Raw genomic sequence first — 19,419 nt, forward strand, 5'->3', positions numbered from 1 at the left:
ATTAATCAAAACTAAATTTGACTAATCTAAGCCAATCTAAATTTAACTAAACTAATTTAATCTAAATCAAATGACTAAACCAAATTATAATAAACAAAATTAAACAAAATTAATCTAAACTAAATGAAACTAAACTAAATTAATCTCAACTAAATTAAACTCAACTAAATTAATCGCAACTAAATTAAATTAAACTAAACTAAATTAATATCAACTAAATTGAACTAAACTAAACTCATTTACTAACTCATTGACCTTTAACCAAGTTAACTTCTCGGTTACTTACTCGTTAACAGATCCACTTCTCTACCAACTCTGGGGAACTCTCATCTAATCAAAAACTATTTATTGAGGAACTCTTTAACTACATCTGTCACTCATTAACTAACCCACGACCTCATCTCTTTCTTCAACTAACCCATGAACTAACTCACCCCTCTAACCCGTTCAGTAGCTAGTTTCCGTAGTAACTCATCAGTTAGTCATCGACCACCGATCAGGCAGTGAATCTAGTTCACTCATGAATTTATTATTTCATTTTATTATATTTAATCTGTCCACAATTTTAACTGGACCACTCCTGGACAACATGCTCCGACCATCAGAACCATCATCAGAACCATCAGGACCATCAGAACCATCATCAGGACCATCAGAACCATCATCAGAACCATCATCAGCACCATCATCAGCACCATTAGAACCATCATCAGGACCATCAGGACCATCAGAACCATCATCAGGACAATCAGAACCATCATCAGCACCATCATCAGCACCATCAGAACCATCATCAGGACCATCAGGACCATCAGAACCATCATCAGGACCATCATCAGCACCATCAGAACCATCATCAGGACCATCAGGACCATCAGAACCATCATCAGGACAATCAGAACCATCATCAGCACCATCATCAGCACCATCAGAACCATCATCAGGACCATCAGGACCATCAGAATCATCATCAGGACCATCAGAACCATCATCAGCACCATCAGAACCATCATCAGGACCATCAGGACCATCAGAACCATCATCAGGACAATCAGAACCATCATCAGCACCATCATCAGCACCATCAGAACCATCATCAGGACCATCAGGACCATCAGAACCATCATCAGCACCATCAGAACCATCATCAGCAATATCAGGACCAAAAGGACCATCAGAACCATCAGGACCATCAGGACCTTATCTATCTATCTATCTATCTATCTATCTATCTATCTATCTATCTATCTATCTATCTATCTATCTATCTATCTATCTATCTATCTATCTATCTATCTATCTATCTATCTATCTATCTATCTATCTATCTATCTATCTATCTATCTATCTATCTATCTATCTATCTATCTATCTATCTATCTATCTATCTATCTATCTATCTATCTATCTATCTATCTATCTATCTATCTATCTATCTATCTATCTATCTATCTATCTATCTATCTATCTATCTATCTATTATCTATCTATCTATCTACAGTTGAAACCAGAAGTTTACATACACTGTGCAAAAAGACACATAACACTTTTTTCCTCACTGTCTGAAGTTAAATCAGACTAAACCTCTCCTGTTTCAGGTCCGTTAGGATTACCAAAATTATTTAACTTTTGCTAAATGTCACAATAATGAGAAAGAGAATTTCTTAGAGAATTTTATATTACTTTCTTTGAGGTCAAAAGTTTACATACACCAAAAGTACTATGTCTTTAAACAACGTGGGCAAGCCCAGATGATGATGTCATGGCTTTTGAAGCTCCTGATAGGTTAACTGACAACATGTGAGTTAATTGAAGGCACACCTGGGGATGTATTTTAAGGCCACATCTCAACCACTCTGCTTCCTTGTTTGAAATCATGGGAAAGTCAAAAGAAATCAGCCAAGAAATCAGGGAGAGAATCGTGGAGCTCCACAAGTCTGGTTCATCCTTGGGTGCAATTTCCAGATGCTTGAAGGTGCCACGTTCATCTGTGCAAACAATTATACGCAAGTATAAACATGGGAATGTCCAGCCATCACACCGCTCAGGAAGGAGACGGGCTCTGTGTCCCAGAGATTAACGTGTTTTGGTCCGACATGTGCAAATCAACCTCAGAACAAAAGCTAAAGACCTTGTGAAGATGATGGCTGAAGCTGGTAAGAAAGTGTCATTATCCACAGTAAAACGAGTCCTGCACCGACATGGGCTGAAAGGCTACTCAGCAAGAAGGAAGCCATTACTCCTAAAGAAACATAAAAAAGCCAGATTGCAGTTTGCAAAAAGACACCAAGACAAAGACCTTAACTTCTAGAGACATGTCCTGTGGTCTGATGAAACTAAAGTGGAGCTGTTTGGCCATAATGACCACCGTTACATTTGGAGGAAAAAGGGGGAAGCTTGTAGACCTGAAAACACCATCCCAACTGTGAAGCATGGAGGTGGCAGCATCATGTTGTGGGGCTGTTTTGCTGCAGCAGGAACTGGAGCTCTTCATAAAATAGACGGCATCATGAAGAAAGAACATTACCTGGAAATATTAAGGCAACATCTCAGGACATCAGCCAGGAAGCTAAAACTTGGGCGCAAATGGGTCTTCCAAATGGACAATGACCCGAAGCATACTGCCAAAATAGTTAAAAAGTGGCTTGAGGACAATAAAGTCAATGTCTTGGAGTGGCCATCACAAAGCCCTGACCTGAATCCCATCGAAAATTTGTGGGCAGATCTGAAAAGGCGTGTGCGAGCGAGGCGGCCAACAAACCTGACTCAGTTCCACCAGTTCTGTCGGGAGGAATGGGCCAGAATTCCATCAGAGTACTGTAAGAAGCTGGTGGAAGGATACCCAAAACGTTTGACCCAAGTCATGCAGTTCAAAGGCAATGCTACTAAATACTAAGGAACTGGATGTAAACTTTTGACCTTGAAGAAAGTAATGAAAAATTCTCTAAAATATTCTCTTTCTCATTATTGTGACATTTAGCAAAAGTTAAATAATGTTGGTAATCCTAACGGACCTGAAACAGGAGATGTTTAGTCTGATTTAACTTCAGACAGTGAGAAAAAAAGTGTTATGTGTCTTTTTGCACAGTGTATGTAAACTTCTGGTTTCAACTGTATCTGTCTGTCTCTGTCTGTCTGTCTGTCTGTCTGTCTGTCTGTCTGTCTGTCTGTCTGTCTGTCTGTCTGTCTGTCTGTCTGTCCGTCCGTCCGTCCGTCTATCTATCTATTTTCTATCTATCTATTATATAAATATCCATCCAACCATCTAAAACGAGAACAGAGCTGTGCTGTCTGCTGGCAGTCAGCAGGTGGAGCTGCATCATTATCATCATCATCATCTCAGAGGCTGAACTTCATGTCAGAGACAGAAAGAGGAAGACGAGGAGGAAGGAAGAAGAGACGACAGAACAGTTTCAGGAAGACACGCAGAGAGAAAGCTGAGGGATTAACCTGTCGCTCTGCTCAACACTGTCCAGCTACCTACCTACCTGTCTGTCTGTCTGTCTGTCTGTCTGTCTGTCTGTCCGTCTGTAGACATGTCCTCCTGGGCTGACAGCAAGACAGGTAACCTTCTCCTCTTGTTTCTCTGACATGCTAACCGTTAGCCACCGCAGGCTAAAGACTTCAGAATTTAGTTTTTGAACTGAAGTGCTTTTATTTTAGTAGATCATGATGATGATGATAATGATGATGGTGATGACGATGCCCTCCTCCTCCCCAGCCTCCCAGCTTGCCTCTCTCACCTTGAGGTTGAAGGATAAGCTCCACCCACAGCGGAACAGACGATCTGACCGAATCAAACACACCTCAGAACAGAAACCCAAACCAGCTGCTCCGAACCTGCAGCAACACAAGGTACACACACACACACACACACACACACACACACACACTACAACACAAGGTACACACACACACACACACACACACACACACACACACACACACACACACACACACACACACACACACACACACACACACACTACAACACAAGGTACACACACACACACACACACACTACAACACAAGGTACACACACACACACACACACACACACACACTACAACACAAGGTACACACACACACACACTACAACACAAGGTACACACACACACACACACACACACACACTACAACACAAGGTACACACACACACACACACACTACAATACAAGGTACACACACACACACACGCACACACTACAACACAAGGTACACACACACACAAGGTACACACACCACAACACAAGGTACACACACACACACACACACACACACACACACACACACACACAAGGTACACACACTACAACACAAGGTACACACACACACACACACACACAACAACAACACAAGGTGCACACACACACACACACACACACACACACACACTACAACACAAGGTACACACACACACACATTACAACACAAAATACACACACACACACACACACACACACACTACAACACAAGGTACACACACACACATTACAACACAAAATACACACACACACACACACACACACACACACACACACACACACACACACACACACTACAACACAACACAAGGTACACACACACACACACACACACACACTACAGGAGACCCTGAACTGTTGAGCAGCTGAAATCCTCAGAATGGGACCACATTTCACTTTCAAAACTGTGTGTGTGTGTGTGTGTGTGTGTGTGTGTGTGTGTGTGTGTGTGTGTGTGTGTGTGTGTGTGTGTGTAGTCCGATGGGGTTCTGGTGGACCAGCAGCGGGCTGTCGTCAGCTCTCTGCAGTACTTCAAAGCTCTGGTGGACAGACTGGGAGTAGACAGACCCGGAGTGGACAAACTGGTCCTGGACCAGTCGGTGGTGGGGGGTCTGCTGGGGGGGGCATCTGCCGGAGTCCTGGAGGCGGTCCAGACTCTGGTCCAGCTGGAGCCACACCTACACAACAGGTAGGATCCACCTGCTGGAGTTTGAATGAGGACCTCCAGAGAGTCTTCTGTTTCCTCACTCTGTCCTTCTGTCTCTCTGTCCCTCTGTCTCTCTTTCCCTCTGTCTCTCTGTCTCTCTGTCCCCTGCAGTAAGACCGTCTCCGCCTGTCTCACTCGTCTCTACCGCTCTCTGGCTCAGCTGATTCGCTGGGCGGATCAGGTGATGCTGCAGGGAGTCTCAAGTGACAACAAAGAGTCCACAGAGAGCGTTACCACGGTGATCAGGGCTGTGCTGGACTGTGTCAAGGTGAGGACAAATTATGCCCTTGTTTGAGTGAAAAGGGACACTGTTGGAGACAAGCTGAAACCTGAAGAGAGGACAGACAGAGAGCCGGTCTGTCCTCATTTACAGGCTCCTTCTGTCCTCTCCGTCCTTTCCTCTCTGTCCTCTCCGTCCCGTCTTATGGTCTGATCACTTTTGCTCTCTTGTCTCAGGAACTGGTTCGATTGGCTGCTGAGAGACGAGAAAGCTCCCCCCCCTTGTCTCCTGCTGTGGGACAGTTGGGAGGTTTTGATGAGGAGACGTTGACATGCAGGACACCTCCAGAGGAGGCACAGGAGGGGAGGGGCGAAGGGGAGGAGCAGACCGTTGTAGCTCCTCCCAAGCCCCCCATGCCTCTCCCAGAGCCCCTCCCCCAGGTGTCCCCCCTACTGAGGTGAGTCTGAAGTCATCTGATTGGCTGACAGGGTCTCCATGTTGGACATTGGACTGATCTGTTGGAGCAGACATAGATGTTAGGAGGAAACAGGAAGTAGTGCGACTGAATACCCCCCCCCTCCGCACCACTTCCTGTCTATCAGCTGACAGGAAGCAGAGGTGTCAGAAAGACGACAACAGACAGTTTCAGTGTCTTCAGTTTGTTTCCTGAAACATTTCAGACATTCAGGATCTCCGATCAGCTCCCAGAACCGACCAATCACAGACGACCAATCACCACTGGGCGGGGCTACAGGTGCATCAGTCTACTGCAGCTAAAAGTTTTCACCACAGAAACTGTTCAAACTGTCTCTCTGTCTGTCTGTCTGTCTCTCTGTCTGTTTATCTGTCTATCATTCTATCTGTCTCTCTCTCTCTGTCTCTCTGTCTGTCTGTCTCTCTGTCTGTCTCTGTCTGTCTGTCTGTCTGTCTGTCTTTCTCTCTGTCTCTCTGTGTCAGACCTCCAGCTCTGCCTCCTAAGAAGCGTCAATCATCATCAGGCCCCGCCCCCTGCAGGGTTGCTATAGTTGCACCAATGAGACGAGAGCCTGAGGTAGACAGACATGTTCAACAGGTATGTTTCCATGACAACATCTCAGTTTGATTCATTTTAATCCGTTTTAGTTTTTATTTTCAAACCAGCCTCAAACCAGCCTCAAACCAGACTCAAACCAGACTCAAACCAGATTCAAACCAGACTCAAACCAGATTCAAACCAGACTCAAACCAGACTCAAACCAGACTCAAACCAGACTCAAACCAGACTCAAACCAGATTCAAACCAGACTCAAACCAGACTCAAACCAGACTCAAACCAGACTCAAACCAGATTCAAACCAGACTCAAACCAGACTCAAACCAGACTCAAACCAGACTCAAACCAGACTCAAACCAGACTCAAACCAGACTCAAACCAGACTCAAACCAGACTCAAACCAGACTCAAACCAGATTCAAACCAGACTCAAACCAGACTCAAACCAGACTCAAACCAGACTCAAACCAGATTCAAACCAGACTCAAACCAGATTCAAACCAGACTCAAACCAGATTCAAACCAGACTCAAACCAAACCAGATTGAAACTGGTTTTGTGGTCTCTACAAGTGTTTCCACACCTCTTGATGAGCTTCTTTCTTTAAAGGTCCAGATTGTTGAAACTCAGATTTAATGTTTGAGTCTGAGTGAGTTGTCTGCGTTTAGTTAACAGCTAACAGCTAGTGCGACTGTGAATTACATTCTCCTCAATTGAACCCACTAGCCCGAGTTTCAAAACTCAGTGTGACGATTCAAACAGAATGAAGGCTTCCTGTTACTGTGTTTAATAATGTGTTTGTGTGTGTGCGTGTTACAGTGTGAGGACGACTGTTGGAAACGAAGCTCTTCTTCTGCAGACTCTGCTGCTCACGATACACATTGTGGTAAAACACACACACACACACACACACACACACACACACACACACACACACACACACACACACACACACACACACACACACACACACACTTCCCATCAGCAGCAGGGGCTGTGAGTAACATCACTTCCTGTCAGTTAACAGAAAAATGTTTGCTGAGGCTTCCTGTCTGCAGTGAGGTGCTGAACAGACTCCCACTGCTGCCTCCTGCTGGACACGCACACACACACACACACACACACACACACACACACACACACACACACACACACACACACACACTAGCAGGGGAAACGTGTGTCAAACCTTTCAAACCAGATAAAAAAAATGAACGGGGCCAGGAGTTTCATAAAGGTCTGAATGGTGTCATCAGTATTTATATTTCTGACCTTTTGCTCACTTCAACCTCACGTCCACTTCACTTCATCCTCACTTAACTTCACTTCAACCTCACTTAACTTCACTTCATCCTCACTTCCACTTCACTTCATCCTCACTTAACTTCACTTCATCCTCACTTAACTTCACTTCAACTTCACTTCAACTTCACTTCAAACTCACTTCAACCTGACTACAACTTCACTTCTCCCTCGCTTCAACCTCACTTCAACTTCACTTCTCCCTCACTTCAACCTGACTTCAACCTCACTTCAACTTCACTTCTCCCTCACTTCAACCTGACATCAATCTCACTTCAACTTCACCTCAACCTAATTTCAGCTTGATTTTACAGTCAGACTCGGTTGGGTCTGTGGTTCTGATTAACAGGTCCTCACTCTCAGTGTCTCATCTTCAGAGGATGATCCGGACTACGACTTCCTCCACACCGACCTGTCCTCCTCTGACACCCTCCCCTCCCTCCCTCCACCCCCCCCCCGCCCTGCCAAAGAAGAGACGACCCAGCGCTGCAGGTGAGGACACATCCAACGGACCTGTCTGTCTCTCTGTCCGTCTGTCTGTCTTATACTTTGTTATCTTTGAGCTGCAGGAATAACCGGCTCACAGACTCTGACCTCCTTTGGATTTGACTCTACCCCTCCCAACCAGAGTGATGATGTCACAGCTTTTGTTGAACCTGTTTCCTCCCCTCTGTCCCCCAGCAAGACACCTCCTCCGCTCCCTGAGAAGAAACGACACAGTAAGTCAATTCAGAGAGCAGCTAATCCATAATCAATAACCTGGATCTATTATCAATAACCTGCTGTTTCAAATCTATTTGTATTAAACTGCCTGTCTGTCTCTCTGCCTACCTGTCATCAGTTCAACAGTACCTTCAGGTCTGTTCATCCTACAGTGATGAGTCAGCGGTTTTGTTCTATCAGAACCCTCCATCCTTCATTCAAAGATCCAGCAGCAGACGGAGAGAGCTTGACACACACCTGGAAACACACCTGGAAACACATCTGGACCCACACCTTGACACACACCTTGACACACACCTGAACACACACCTTGACACTTGCTCCACCCCCTCCACCTCCACTGCTCCCACGCTACCACCGAAGAAGAAACAGACGGTAAAGAAAAGATTAAACATGAACTCAAGGCAACAACTCACTATTATTCCTTTATTACATGTTCAGTATGTTATTATGTGTTATTATATGTATGTTATTACATGTTCAGTATGTTATTATATGTATGTTATTACATGTTCAGTATGCTATTACATGTTCAGTATGCTATTACATGTATGCTATTACATGTTCAGTATGTTATTCCATGTTTGTTATTACATGTTCAGTATGTGATTACATGTATGTTATTACATGTTCAGTATGTTATTACATGTATGTTACTACATGTTCAGTATGTTATTACATGTTTGTTATTACATGTTCAGTATGTTATTACATGTATGTTACTACATGTTCAGTATGTTACTACATGTTTGTTATTACATGTTCAGTATGTTATTACATGTTTGTTATTACATGTTCAGTATGTTATTACATGTTATTATATGTATGTTATTACATGTTCAGTATGTTATTATATGTATGTTATTACATGTTCAGTATGCTATTACATGTTCAGTATGTGATTACATGTATGTTATTACATGTTCAGTATGTTATTACATGTGTTATTACATGTTCAGTATGTTATTACGTGTTTGTTATTACATGTTCAGTATGTTATTACATGTATATTATTACATGTTCAGTATGTTGTTACGTGTTTGTTATTACATGTTCAGTATGTTATTACATGTATATTATTACATGTTCAGTATGTTATTACGTGTTTGTTATTACATGTTTCCTGTGATTCCAGGATTTACCTGAAAAACAGACGGGAGACAATCAGAGCAAAGACAGGTGAGCAACACACACACACACACACACACACACACACACACACACACACACACACACGTTCTCTTTTGTGCAGTTTCCAGAGTCTCCAGCAGGAGGCGGAGCCTCGTCGTAGGAGCAGTAAGGAGGAGCATGAAGAGGTGTTACTGACCAATCAGCAGGAGATCCTCCACAGAATCACCATGAAGTCTGAGGTGCTGACCGACCTCTAACCTCTTTACTAAATATTACTAATTTGACCTGTTTCCTGACCTCTGCCCGACCTCTAACTGTTGATCTCTGACTGTCAGGAAGATGAGGGGCCGGACGTGAAGGCAGCTTCTCCTGACATCCTTTTGGTCTACGCCGCAGAGAGCAGAAACATTGGTATGGCCAACTTATCAAAGCATACAGCAACTTATCAACGCAATACAGCAACCTATCAATGTATACAGCAACTTATCAACACATTCAGCAACCTATCAACGCATACAGCAACTTATCAATGCAATACAGCAATTGATCAACGCATACAGCAACCTATCAACGCATACAGCAACTTATCAATGCAATACAGCAACCTATCAATGTATACAGCAACCTATCAACGAATACAGCAACCTATCAACGAATACAGCAACCTATCAACGTATACAGCAACCTATCAATGCATACAGCAACCTATCAACGCATACAGCAACTTATTAACACATACAGCAACCTATCAACGCAATACAGCAACTCAACACATACAGCAACTTATCAACACATACAGCAACTCATCAACGGATACAGCAACTTATCAATGCAATACAGCAACCTATCAATGCATACAGCAACCTATCAATGTATACAGCAACCTATCAACGTATACAGCAACCTATCAATGCATACAGCAACCTATCAACGCAATACAGCAACTCAACACATACAGCAACTTATCAACACATACAGCAACTCATCAACGGATACAGCAACTTATCAACAGATACAGCAACCTATCAACGCATACAGCAACTTATCAATGCAATACAGCAACCTATCAATGTATACAGCAACCTATCAATGTATACAGCAACCTATCAACGTATACAGCAACCTATCAATGCATACAGCAACCTATCAACGCATACAGCAACTTATTAACACATACAGCAACCTATCAACGCAATACAGCAACTCAACACATACAGCAACTTATCAACGCAATACAGCAACTCATCAACGGATACAGCAACTTATCAACAGATACAGCAACTTATCAATGGATACAGCAACTTATTAACGCAATACAGTAACTTATCAACACAATACAGAAACTTAGCATATACAACAATGTATCAACACATACAGCAACTTATCAATGCATACAGCAACTTATCAATGCATACAGCAACTTATCAACGCATACAGCAACCTATCAACGCACACAGCAACTTATCAATGCAATACAGCAACCTATCAACGCATACAGCAACCTATCAACGCATATAGCAACTTGTCAATGTAATACAGCAACTTATCAATGCAATACAGCAACTCTTTTTGTCTGGAGGATCATTTGTAGTAAAAGTTAATGATTCTGATCTTTCAGGACTTTTTCAGGTGTTTTCAAGTCAAGTCAACGCAGTAACGTGTGTGTGTGTGTGTGTGTGTGTGTGTGTGTGTGTGTGTGTGTGTGTGTGTGTGTGTGTGTGTGTGTGTGTGTGTGTTTGTAGAGCAGGACGTGTTCTGTGAGGCGTTCCTCTGCACCTACCGTAGCTTCACCAGACCCGATGATGTCATCAGCAAACTCCAGCACAGATATCCTGAGAATCAAACCTGTCTGCCTGCCTTCCTGCCTGCCTGTCTTTCTGACTGTCTGTCATCCATCTTTAACCATCATCACGTACAGACACCTGACGGACAGACAGGAAGCTACTGCTGAAAACACCTTCAACCTGCTGGTCAGAGTGGTGGACGACCTGTGGTGAGACACACACACGCACACACACACTCCTAATACACACCTAACACACACATACACTCCTAATACACACCTAACACACACACACACACACACTCCTAATGCACACCTAACACACACACACACACACACACACACACACACACACACACACTCCTAATGCACACCTAACACACGCACACACACACTCCTAATGCACACCTAACACACACACACACACACACACACACACACACACTCCTAATACACACCTAACACACACACACACACACACTCCTAATACACACCTAACACACACACACACACACACACACACACTCCTAATACACACCTAACACACACACACACTCCTAATACACACCTAACACACACACACACACACACACACACTCCTAATACACACCTAACACACACACACACACACACACACACTCCTAATACACACCTAACACACACACACACTCCTAGCACACACACACACACTCCTAATACACACCTAACACACACACACACTCCTAACACACACACACACACTCCTAATACACACCTAACACACACACACACTCCTAACACACACACACACACTCCTAATACACACCTAACACACACACACACACACACACACACACACACACACACACACACACACACACTCCTAATACACACCTAACACACACACACACACACACACACACACACACACACACACACTCCTAATACACACCTAACACACACACACACACACACACACACACATACACACCTAACACACACACACACACCTAACACATTAAATTACATTAAATAACATTTCATTTATCTGACTCTTTTATCCAAAGACTTACAATAAGTTAATTTCAACATGAGGGTTCAAACCAGAACAACAAGAATCAAGAAAATATAATTTCTTCAAGAAAGCCAAACTACAAAGTTCTATCAGGAAGTTCTATTTTAAGATACTAAAGTTCTACTGTTCAAGTAAAGTAGGAGGAAGAGGAGATGGAGGAGGAAGAGGAGAAGGAGGAAGAGGAGGAGGAGTGGAGTAGTGTGAGTAAATCTAGGAGGTTAAAGTGGAGCTGCTGCATTCTGGATGAGCTGCAGAGGTCAGATGGTACTAACAGGTAGACCTGCTAGGAGGGAGGTACAGTAGTCTAGACGTAAGATGACCGGAGCCTGGACCAGAACCTGGACCAGAACCTGGACCAGAACCTGGACCTCCTTCTGAGTGAGAAGAGGACGTATTCTCCTGATGTTGTGCAAAGAAGTGGTCGGAGACATGAAGTGGAGTTACAGTGAGGTTAGATGTGGAGCAGTTTGTGGTGAAATATAGTCCAGGTGGTTCCAACCTTTGTGAGGAGGAGGAGAAGGACTGAGGGAGACAGCAAAGGAAGACAGGAAGAGCACAAGGTCAGATGACTTCTCAGTCTGGATGTTAAAGTCACCCAGAAGGACAAGTGGAGGACCATGTTCTGGGACGTTTGACAGGAGGACGTCTAATTCGTCCAAGAAATCTCCCAAAGGACCTGGAGGACGGTAGAGGACAATGTTTAATTGTACCGGATGAGTAACTGTCACAGCATGAAACTCAAGAGACAGTGAGGTAGGAAGTGGAAGTGGGTAAAGAGAAAACCTCCATTTAGGGAGATGAGTAGACCTGTACCCCCCTCCCCCTCCTCCCCTCCTCCCCCTACCAGGAGGTCTGGGGGTGTGGCTGAAGGAGAAGACAGAGGAGAGAGCAGCAAGGTGGATGTTGTCCGGTGTGATCCAGGTCTCAGTGAGACCAAGGAAGTCCAGAGATGAAGTCTGTCTTCAGCTGACTGACAGTCCAGAGTCCTCCTGTGACGAGGTGTTGGGTATGAGTGGAACGGGTGGGACAGATAACAGAGGAAAGGTTACGGTGTTGGTGTGAACGAGTGAGAGACCTGTAGTATCTATGAGTAGATATACGCACAGGGACGGGAAGTACACACATACTCAGATAGTAGTACTTATACTCAGCGTCCCCCGAAGACTCCAACAAAAGACTCCTCAGTCTTTATCCTCCGAGTCTTCGTAGACTCCAACGAAAGACTCATTAGACCACACCTCCTGCTTGTTAGACCACACCTCCTCCTCGTTAGACCACACCTCCTGCTCGTTAGACCACACCTCCTGCTCGTTAGACCTCCCGTCACCAGGTGTTACAAATATGCAGCAATAGAAACTCACCACTGATTACTAAACAAAGAAAACTTTCACACAGTCTCTAGATTTTGTCCAAACTTGTCTCAGAGAGTCTTTTTACCTCAAACTGTAGAAAGTCAAATAGAACTTAGTCCTTAATAGAATTGAAATAAAGACCATCAGTTTAACTCTAAACTTGTTCTCTTTGACTCACAGTTACTTGAGTGAAAACAAGAATCCAGTCACAAACAATTCCAGCTACCAAAAAACATCCAAGCTTCAGTAGTCTAGATATCCTAAAACAGCAGATGTAATAATAAACTTTATACACACACACACACACACACACACACACACACACCTAACACACACACACACACACACACACACACACACACACACACACACACACACACACACACACACACTAACTAACACACACACACACACACACACACACACACACACACACACACACACACACACACACACACACACCTGCCTCCCACCTGCCTCCCACCTGCCTCCCACCTGCAGTGAGGCTGTGAATGTGTGTGTGTGTGTGTGTGTGTGTGTGTGTGTGTGTGCAGTATGATGGAGCTGGACTCTGATTTGCTGCTGCTGCTGATGGACCTGGTGTTCAGTCTTCTGATTGGTGGACAGTTGGGCCCCGCCCACCTGCTCCACACCAACATCCTGTCCAAAATGGAGAAGCGTTGGCACCTGATTGGTTCCCCTCAGTTACTCCGCCCGCTTGCTGCCAAGGGTGTGGCTGCCAGGTAAGCTCTCTCTGATTGGATGATGGCACCACATGCTGGTCTGTTATTGGTAGTTTTATTTTTCTTGTCTCTCAGACCAGGAACTCTTCTGGACTTCAGGAGTCAGGATTTAGCTGAACAGCTGACTCTACTGGACTCTGAACTCTTCTACAAGATTCGGGTACCAACCTGTCTGTCTCACCTGTCTGACGCTCACCTGTCAGTCTCACCTGTCTGACTCTCACCTGTCTGACGCTCACCTGTCTGACGCTCACCTGTCAGTCTCACCTGTCAGTCTGTTACCTGTCTGACTCTCACCTGTCAGTCTGTTACCTGTCTGACTCTCACCTGTCTGACTCTCACCTGTCTGTCTGCGACCTGTGTGTCTGTGACCTGTCTAGCTGCCGGAGGTCTTGCTGTGGTCTAAGGAGCAGAATGAGGAGAAGAGTCCGAACCTGACAGAGTTCACTCAACACTTCAACAACGTCTCGTTCTGGTAAAACATCCTCTTATCGTCCATCATCGAGGACATACCGTCTGTCCATCCTCGGGGACGTATTGTCCGTCATCAGGGACGTATCATCCCTCATTGGGGACATATCGTATCGTCCATCATCGGGGACGTACCGTCCGTCCGTCCTCGGGGACGTAGCGTCCATCCTCTGGGACATAGCGTCCCTCAACGGGGACATATCGTATCGTCCGTCATTGAGGACATACCGTCCGTCCGTCCTCGGGGACGTAGCGTCCCTCATTGGGGACATATAGTATTGTCCGTCATTGGGGATGTATTGTCTGTCATCGGGGACATATCGTATTGTCTGTCATCGAGGACATACCGTTCGTCCTCAGGGACGAGGTGAGGACAGGAAGACAGATCGTAGAGACGCTCAATGATGGATGTGTTTGATTTCAGGGTTCGTTCAGTCATCATCCTTCAGGACAAATATCAGGACAGAGAGAGACTGCTGATGAAGTTTCTGAAGGTGATGAAGGTAACTGATGATGGTGATGATGGTGATGATGGTGATGATGATGATGATGATGATGATGATGATGATCTTACATACTGGGCCTCTGCAGCACCTCAAGAAGCTGAATAATTTCAACTCCTACCTGTCCATCCTGTCAGCGCTGTACTCTGCCCCTCTTCGACGCCTCGACTGGCAGAGAAACACCTCTGAGGTCAGAGGTCATGATTGTTTTCATTCAGAGTGGTCAGTCAGTTTGTAACGAATCATTCATTGTTTGATGTTCGTTTCTTCTCAGAGTCTAGAGGAGTTCAGCTCTTTGATTGACAGCGCGTCTTCCTTCAGAGCCTACAGAGCAGCACTGGCTGAAGTGGAACCTCCCTGTATCCCCTACCTGTAGGTTAACACCCCTATTTATCCCCTACCTGTAGGTTAACGCCCCTATATATATATATATACCCTATATATGCTCTAGATCAGGGGTGTCAAACTCATTTTAGTTACGGGGCCACATACTGCCCACTTTGATCTCAAGTGGGCCAGACCAGTAAAATCATAGAATAATAACGCATACATAACGACAATATTTCTCTCTGTTTAAATCATTGGTGAAGGTTTTTGGATGATAAACCCTGTTTTAAGGTCTTTCTACAATAAACTAGAAACATAAAGACCAAAAACTCAGACATCAGCCGACTGTTTATCTGCCCCGGCTCTCCTCTGCAGATTCCCTCGCTTTGTGACGCGTTTGACGTCAAACGTGTCACAAAGTGAGCAGCGAGCGCTGCTGCCTGTGGCACCGAGCGCTTCTTCCTCCGGAGCAAACGTCGCATTTACGCTGTTTTTGAAGCAATTACTGGATCGATTAAAAAAAAAAAAAAAAAAAAAAAACGTTTGTACTCATAAACCTCCATATTCTCATAGAAATGCAATTTATGTCTTTCTGTAATTTTCACACTTAGCAAAGCCATCCGGCGGGTCGAGCTGGACCCCCTGGCGGGCCGGATGTTTGGCACCCCTGCTCTAGATATACCCTATATATACTCCAGATATACCCTATATATACTCCAGATATACCCTATATATACTCTAGATATACCCTATATATGATCTAGATATACCCTATATAGGCTCTATATATACCCTACATATACTCTAGATATACCCTATATATATATACTCTCTATATGCTCTGTATACACTCTTGATATACTCTATATATATACCATATATATACTCTATATATACCCTACCTGTAAGTTAACACCTGTCTCTCTGTCCAGGGGTTTGATTCTTCAGGACCTGACCTTTGTCCACCTGGGGAATCCTGACACCTTATCTACATCACAGGGTCCAAAGGTCAACTTTTCCAAACGCTGGCAGCAATTTAACATCCTGGACACTCTGAGGAGCTACCAGCAAGTGTCAGTCACATGCTTCTTATTCTAAGTATTGATCAGTAGTATAGATCAGTAGTAAATGGTAAATGGTCTGTACTTGTATAGTTTTATCACCTTTTGGTCTCAAAGCTCTTTAACATGGTTTTCCATTCACCCACTAATGAGACAGATCACCATGCAAGGTGCTGCCATCAGGAGAACATTCACACACTGATGGTTCACCATCAGGAGAACATTCACACACTGATGGTTCACCATCAGGAGAACATTCACACACCGATGGTTCACCATCAGGAGAACATTCACACACCGATGGTTCACCATCAGGAGAACATTCACACACTGATGGTTCACCATCAGGAGAACATTCACACACCGATGGTTCACCATCAGGAGAACATTCACACACTGATGGTTCACCATCGGGAGCAACTTAGGGTTCAGTGTCTTGCTCAAGGACACTTAGACATGTGGACAGGAGGAGCTGGGGATCGAACCACCAACCTTCTGATTAGTGTGCAACCCACTCTACTGTCTGAACCACAGCCTCCCATGTAGTATAGATCAGTAGTATAGATGACTGGTATAAATCAGCAGTATTGATTAGTAGTATTGATCAGTAGTATAGATCAATAGTATAGATCAATAGCATTGATCACTGGTATAGATCAGTAGTATAGATCAGTAGTATAGATCAGTAGTATAGATCACTGGTATAAATCAGCAGTATTGATTTGATCAGTAGTATTGATCAGTAGTATAGATCAGTAGTATTGATCTGTAGTATAGATCAGTAGTATTGATCAATAGCATTGATCACTGGTATAGATCAGTAGTATAGATCAGTAGTATAGATCACTAGTATTGATCAGTAGTATAGATCACTAGTATTGATCACTAGTATAGATCACTGGTATAAATCAGCAGTATTGATCTGTAGTATTTATCAGTAGTATTGATCAGTAGTATAGATCTGTAGTATAGATCAGTAGTATTGATCAGTAGTATAGATCACCGGTATAAATCAGCAGTATTGATCAGTAGTATAGCTCAGTAGTATTGATCAGTAGTATAGATCAATAGCATTGATCACTGGTATAGATCAGTAGTATAGATCAGTAGTATAGATCACTGGTATAAATCAGCAGTATTGATTTGATCAGTAGTATTGATCAGTAGTATAGATCAGTAGTATTGATCTGTAGTATAGATCAGTAGTATTGATCAATAGCATTGATCACTGGTATAGATCAGTAGTATAGATCAGTAGTATAGATCACTAGTATTGATCAGTAGTATAGATCATTAGTATAGATCAATAGTATAGATCACTAGTGTTGATCATTAGTATAGATCACTAGTATTGATCATTAGTATAGATCACTGGTATAAATCAGCAGTATTGATCTGTAGTATTTATCAGTAGTATTGATCAGTAGTATAGATCTGTAGTATAGATCAGTAGTATAGATCACCGGTATAAATCAGCAGTATTTGTCAGTAGTATAGCTCAGTAGTATAGATCAGTAGTATTGATCAGTAGTATTGATCATTAGTATTGATCAGTAGCATTGATCAGTAGTATTGATCAGTAGCATAGATCAGTAGTATTGATCAGTAGCATAGATCACTGGTATAAATCAGCAGTATTGATCAGTAGTTTTGATCAGGAGTATAGATCACTGGTATAAATCAGTAGTATTGATCAGTAGTTTTGATCAGGAGTATTGATCATTAGTACAGATCATGGGTATAGATCAGTAGTATAGATCAGTAGTATTCATCAGTAATATAGATCAGTAATATTGATCAGTAGTTTTGATCAGTAGTTTTGATCAGTAGTATTGATCATTAGTATAGATCACTGGTATAAATCAGCAGTATTGATCAGTAGTATAGATCAGTAGTGTTCATCAGTAGTATTACTGTGTACCTGAATAAATCCTCGGATGTTTTCTTCTCTTCAGTCCGTATTGTCTGCAGCAGGATGATGACATCATATCGTTCTTTAATGACTTCAGCGATCACCTGGCAGAGGAGGCATTGTGGGAACTCTCCCTGAAGATCCGCCCAAAGAACGCTCCTCGAGCCAATCAGAGATGACCTGTGGTGAAAAAGGCGTTTCATACATCTGGCAGCCAATCGGGGAACAGCAGGAGGCCACCACATGGCGGCCGCACCAGAACCAGAACCTGTGCTACCCTGATGCTAACGTGCTACAATGTAGAATGAAGCCTAAACTTGGTGCTAACCTGAATGGAACTGGACTGGTACCGTTATGAACTGTACTGGTGCTCGTCCGGTGATAACGGGTCTCAAGAGGAAGCAACTTGATCCGAAAAATTCTCACGGGATCATCACTGCTAGGAGTTTGTTAACTTGTGTTAATATGGACAATGAAATACTCTCAACTATCTTCGTAAAGCTCACAGTATTAGCCTGGCGCTAGCTGGGGTTAGCTGGGTTTTAATGTAGGCTAATCTGCAGTTCCAGTGGGCGTGGCCTCTTCCTGAATCAGAATCCAGAAGTGATCATTTCTGGACAAGTAGGGGAGGAGCAAGGGGTGGATCTGACTGAGAACCTGAGAACACTATGCCACGCCCACCTACACTGTAACACACACTGTAACACACACTGTAACACACACTGTAACACACACTGTAACACTGTAACACACACTGTAACACACACTGTAACACACACTGTAACACACACTGTACTGACTAATAAAGTTTTGTTTCCTGTTGCCTTATTTTGCT

The 19,419-nt window shown here is 43.6% G+C and overlaps 1 protein-coding gene across 1 annotated transcript; it reads left to right on the plus strand.

The window, feature by feature from the left end:
* The first annotated feature begins 3,083 nt into the window (after positions 1-3,083).
* Positions 3,084-19,406, plus strand: LOC138194696 (rap guanine nucleotide exchange factor 1-like). The gene is given in 24 exon segments (XM_069143619.1): positions 3,084-3,564; positions 3,722-3,855; positions 4,742-4,953; positions 5,083-5,239; positions 5,428-5,648; positions 6,149-6,263; positions 7,042-7,108; positions 7,902-7,957; positions 7,959-8,016; positions 8,094-8,243; positions 8,366-8,622; positions 9,383-9,426; positions 9,500-9,617; positions 9,714-9,789; positions 11,121-11,205; positions 11,291-11,371; positions 14,122-14,310; positions 14,386-14,470; positions 14,691-14,785; positions 15,206-15,284; positions 15,373-15,474; positions 15,559-15,656; positions 16,544-16,684; positions 18,628-19,406. Coding segments are annotated over 24 exon segments (2,784 nt in total). The 5' UTR covers positions 3,084-3,536; the 3' UTR covers positions 18,764-19,406.
* The last annotated feature ends 13 nt before the right edge of the window (positions 19,407-19,419 follow it).

This window comes from Embiotoca jacksoni, unplaced genomic scaffold (assembly GCF_022577435.1).
Source record: "Embiotoca jacksoni isolate LCO1_2020_lvr unplaced genomic scaffold, fEmbJac1.0.p SCAF_112, whole genome shotgun sequence".
Classification (NCBI taxonomy): Eukaryota; Metazoa; Chordata; class Actinopteri; family Embiotocidae; genus Embiotoca; species Embiotoca jacksoni.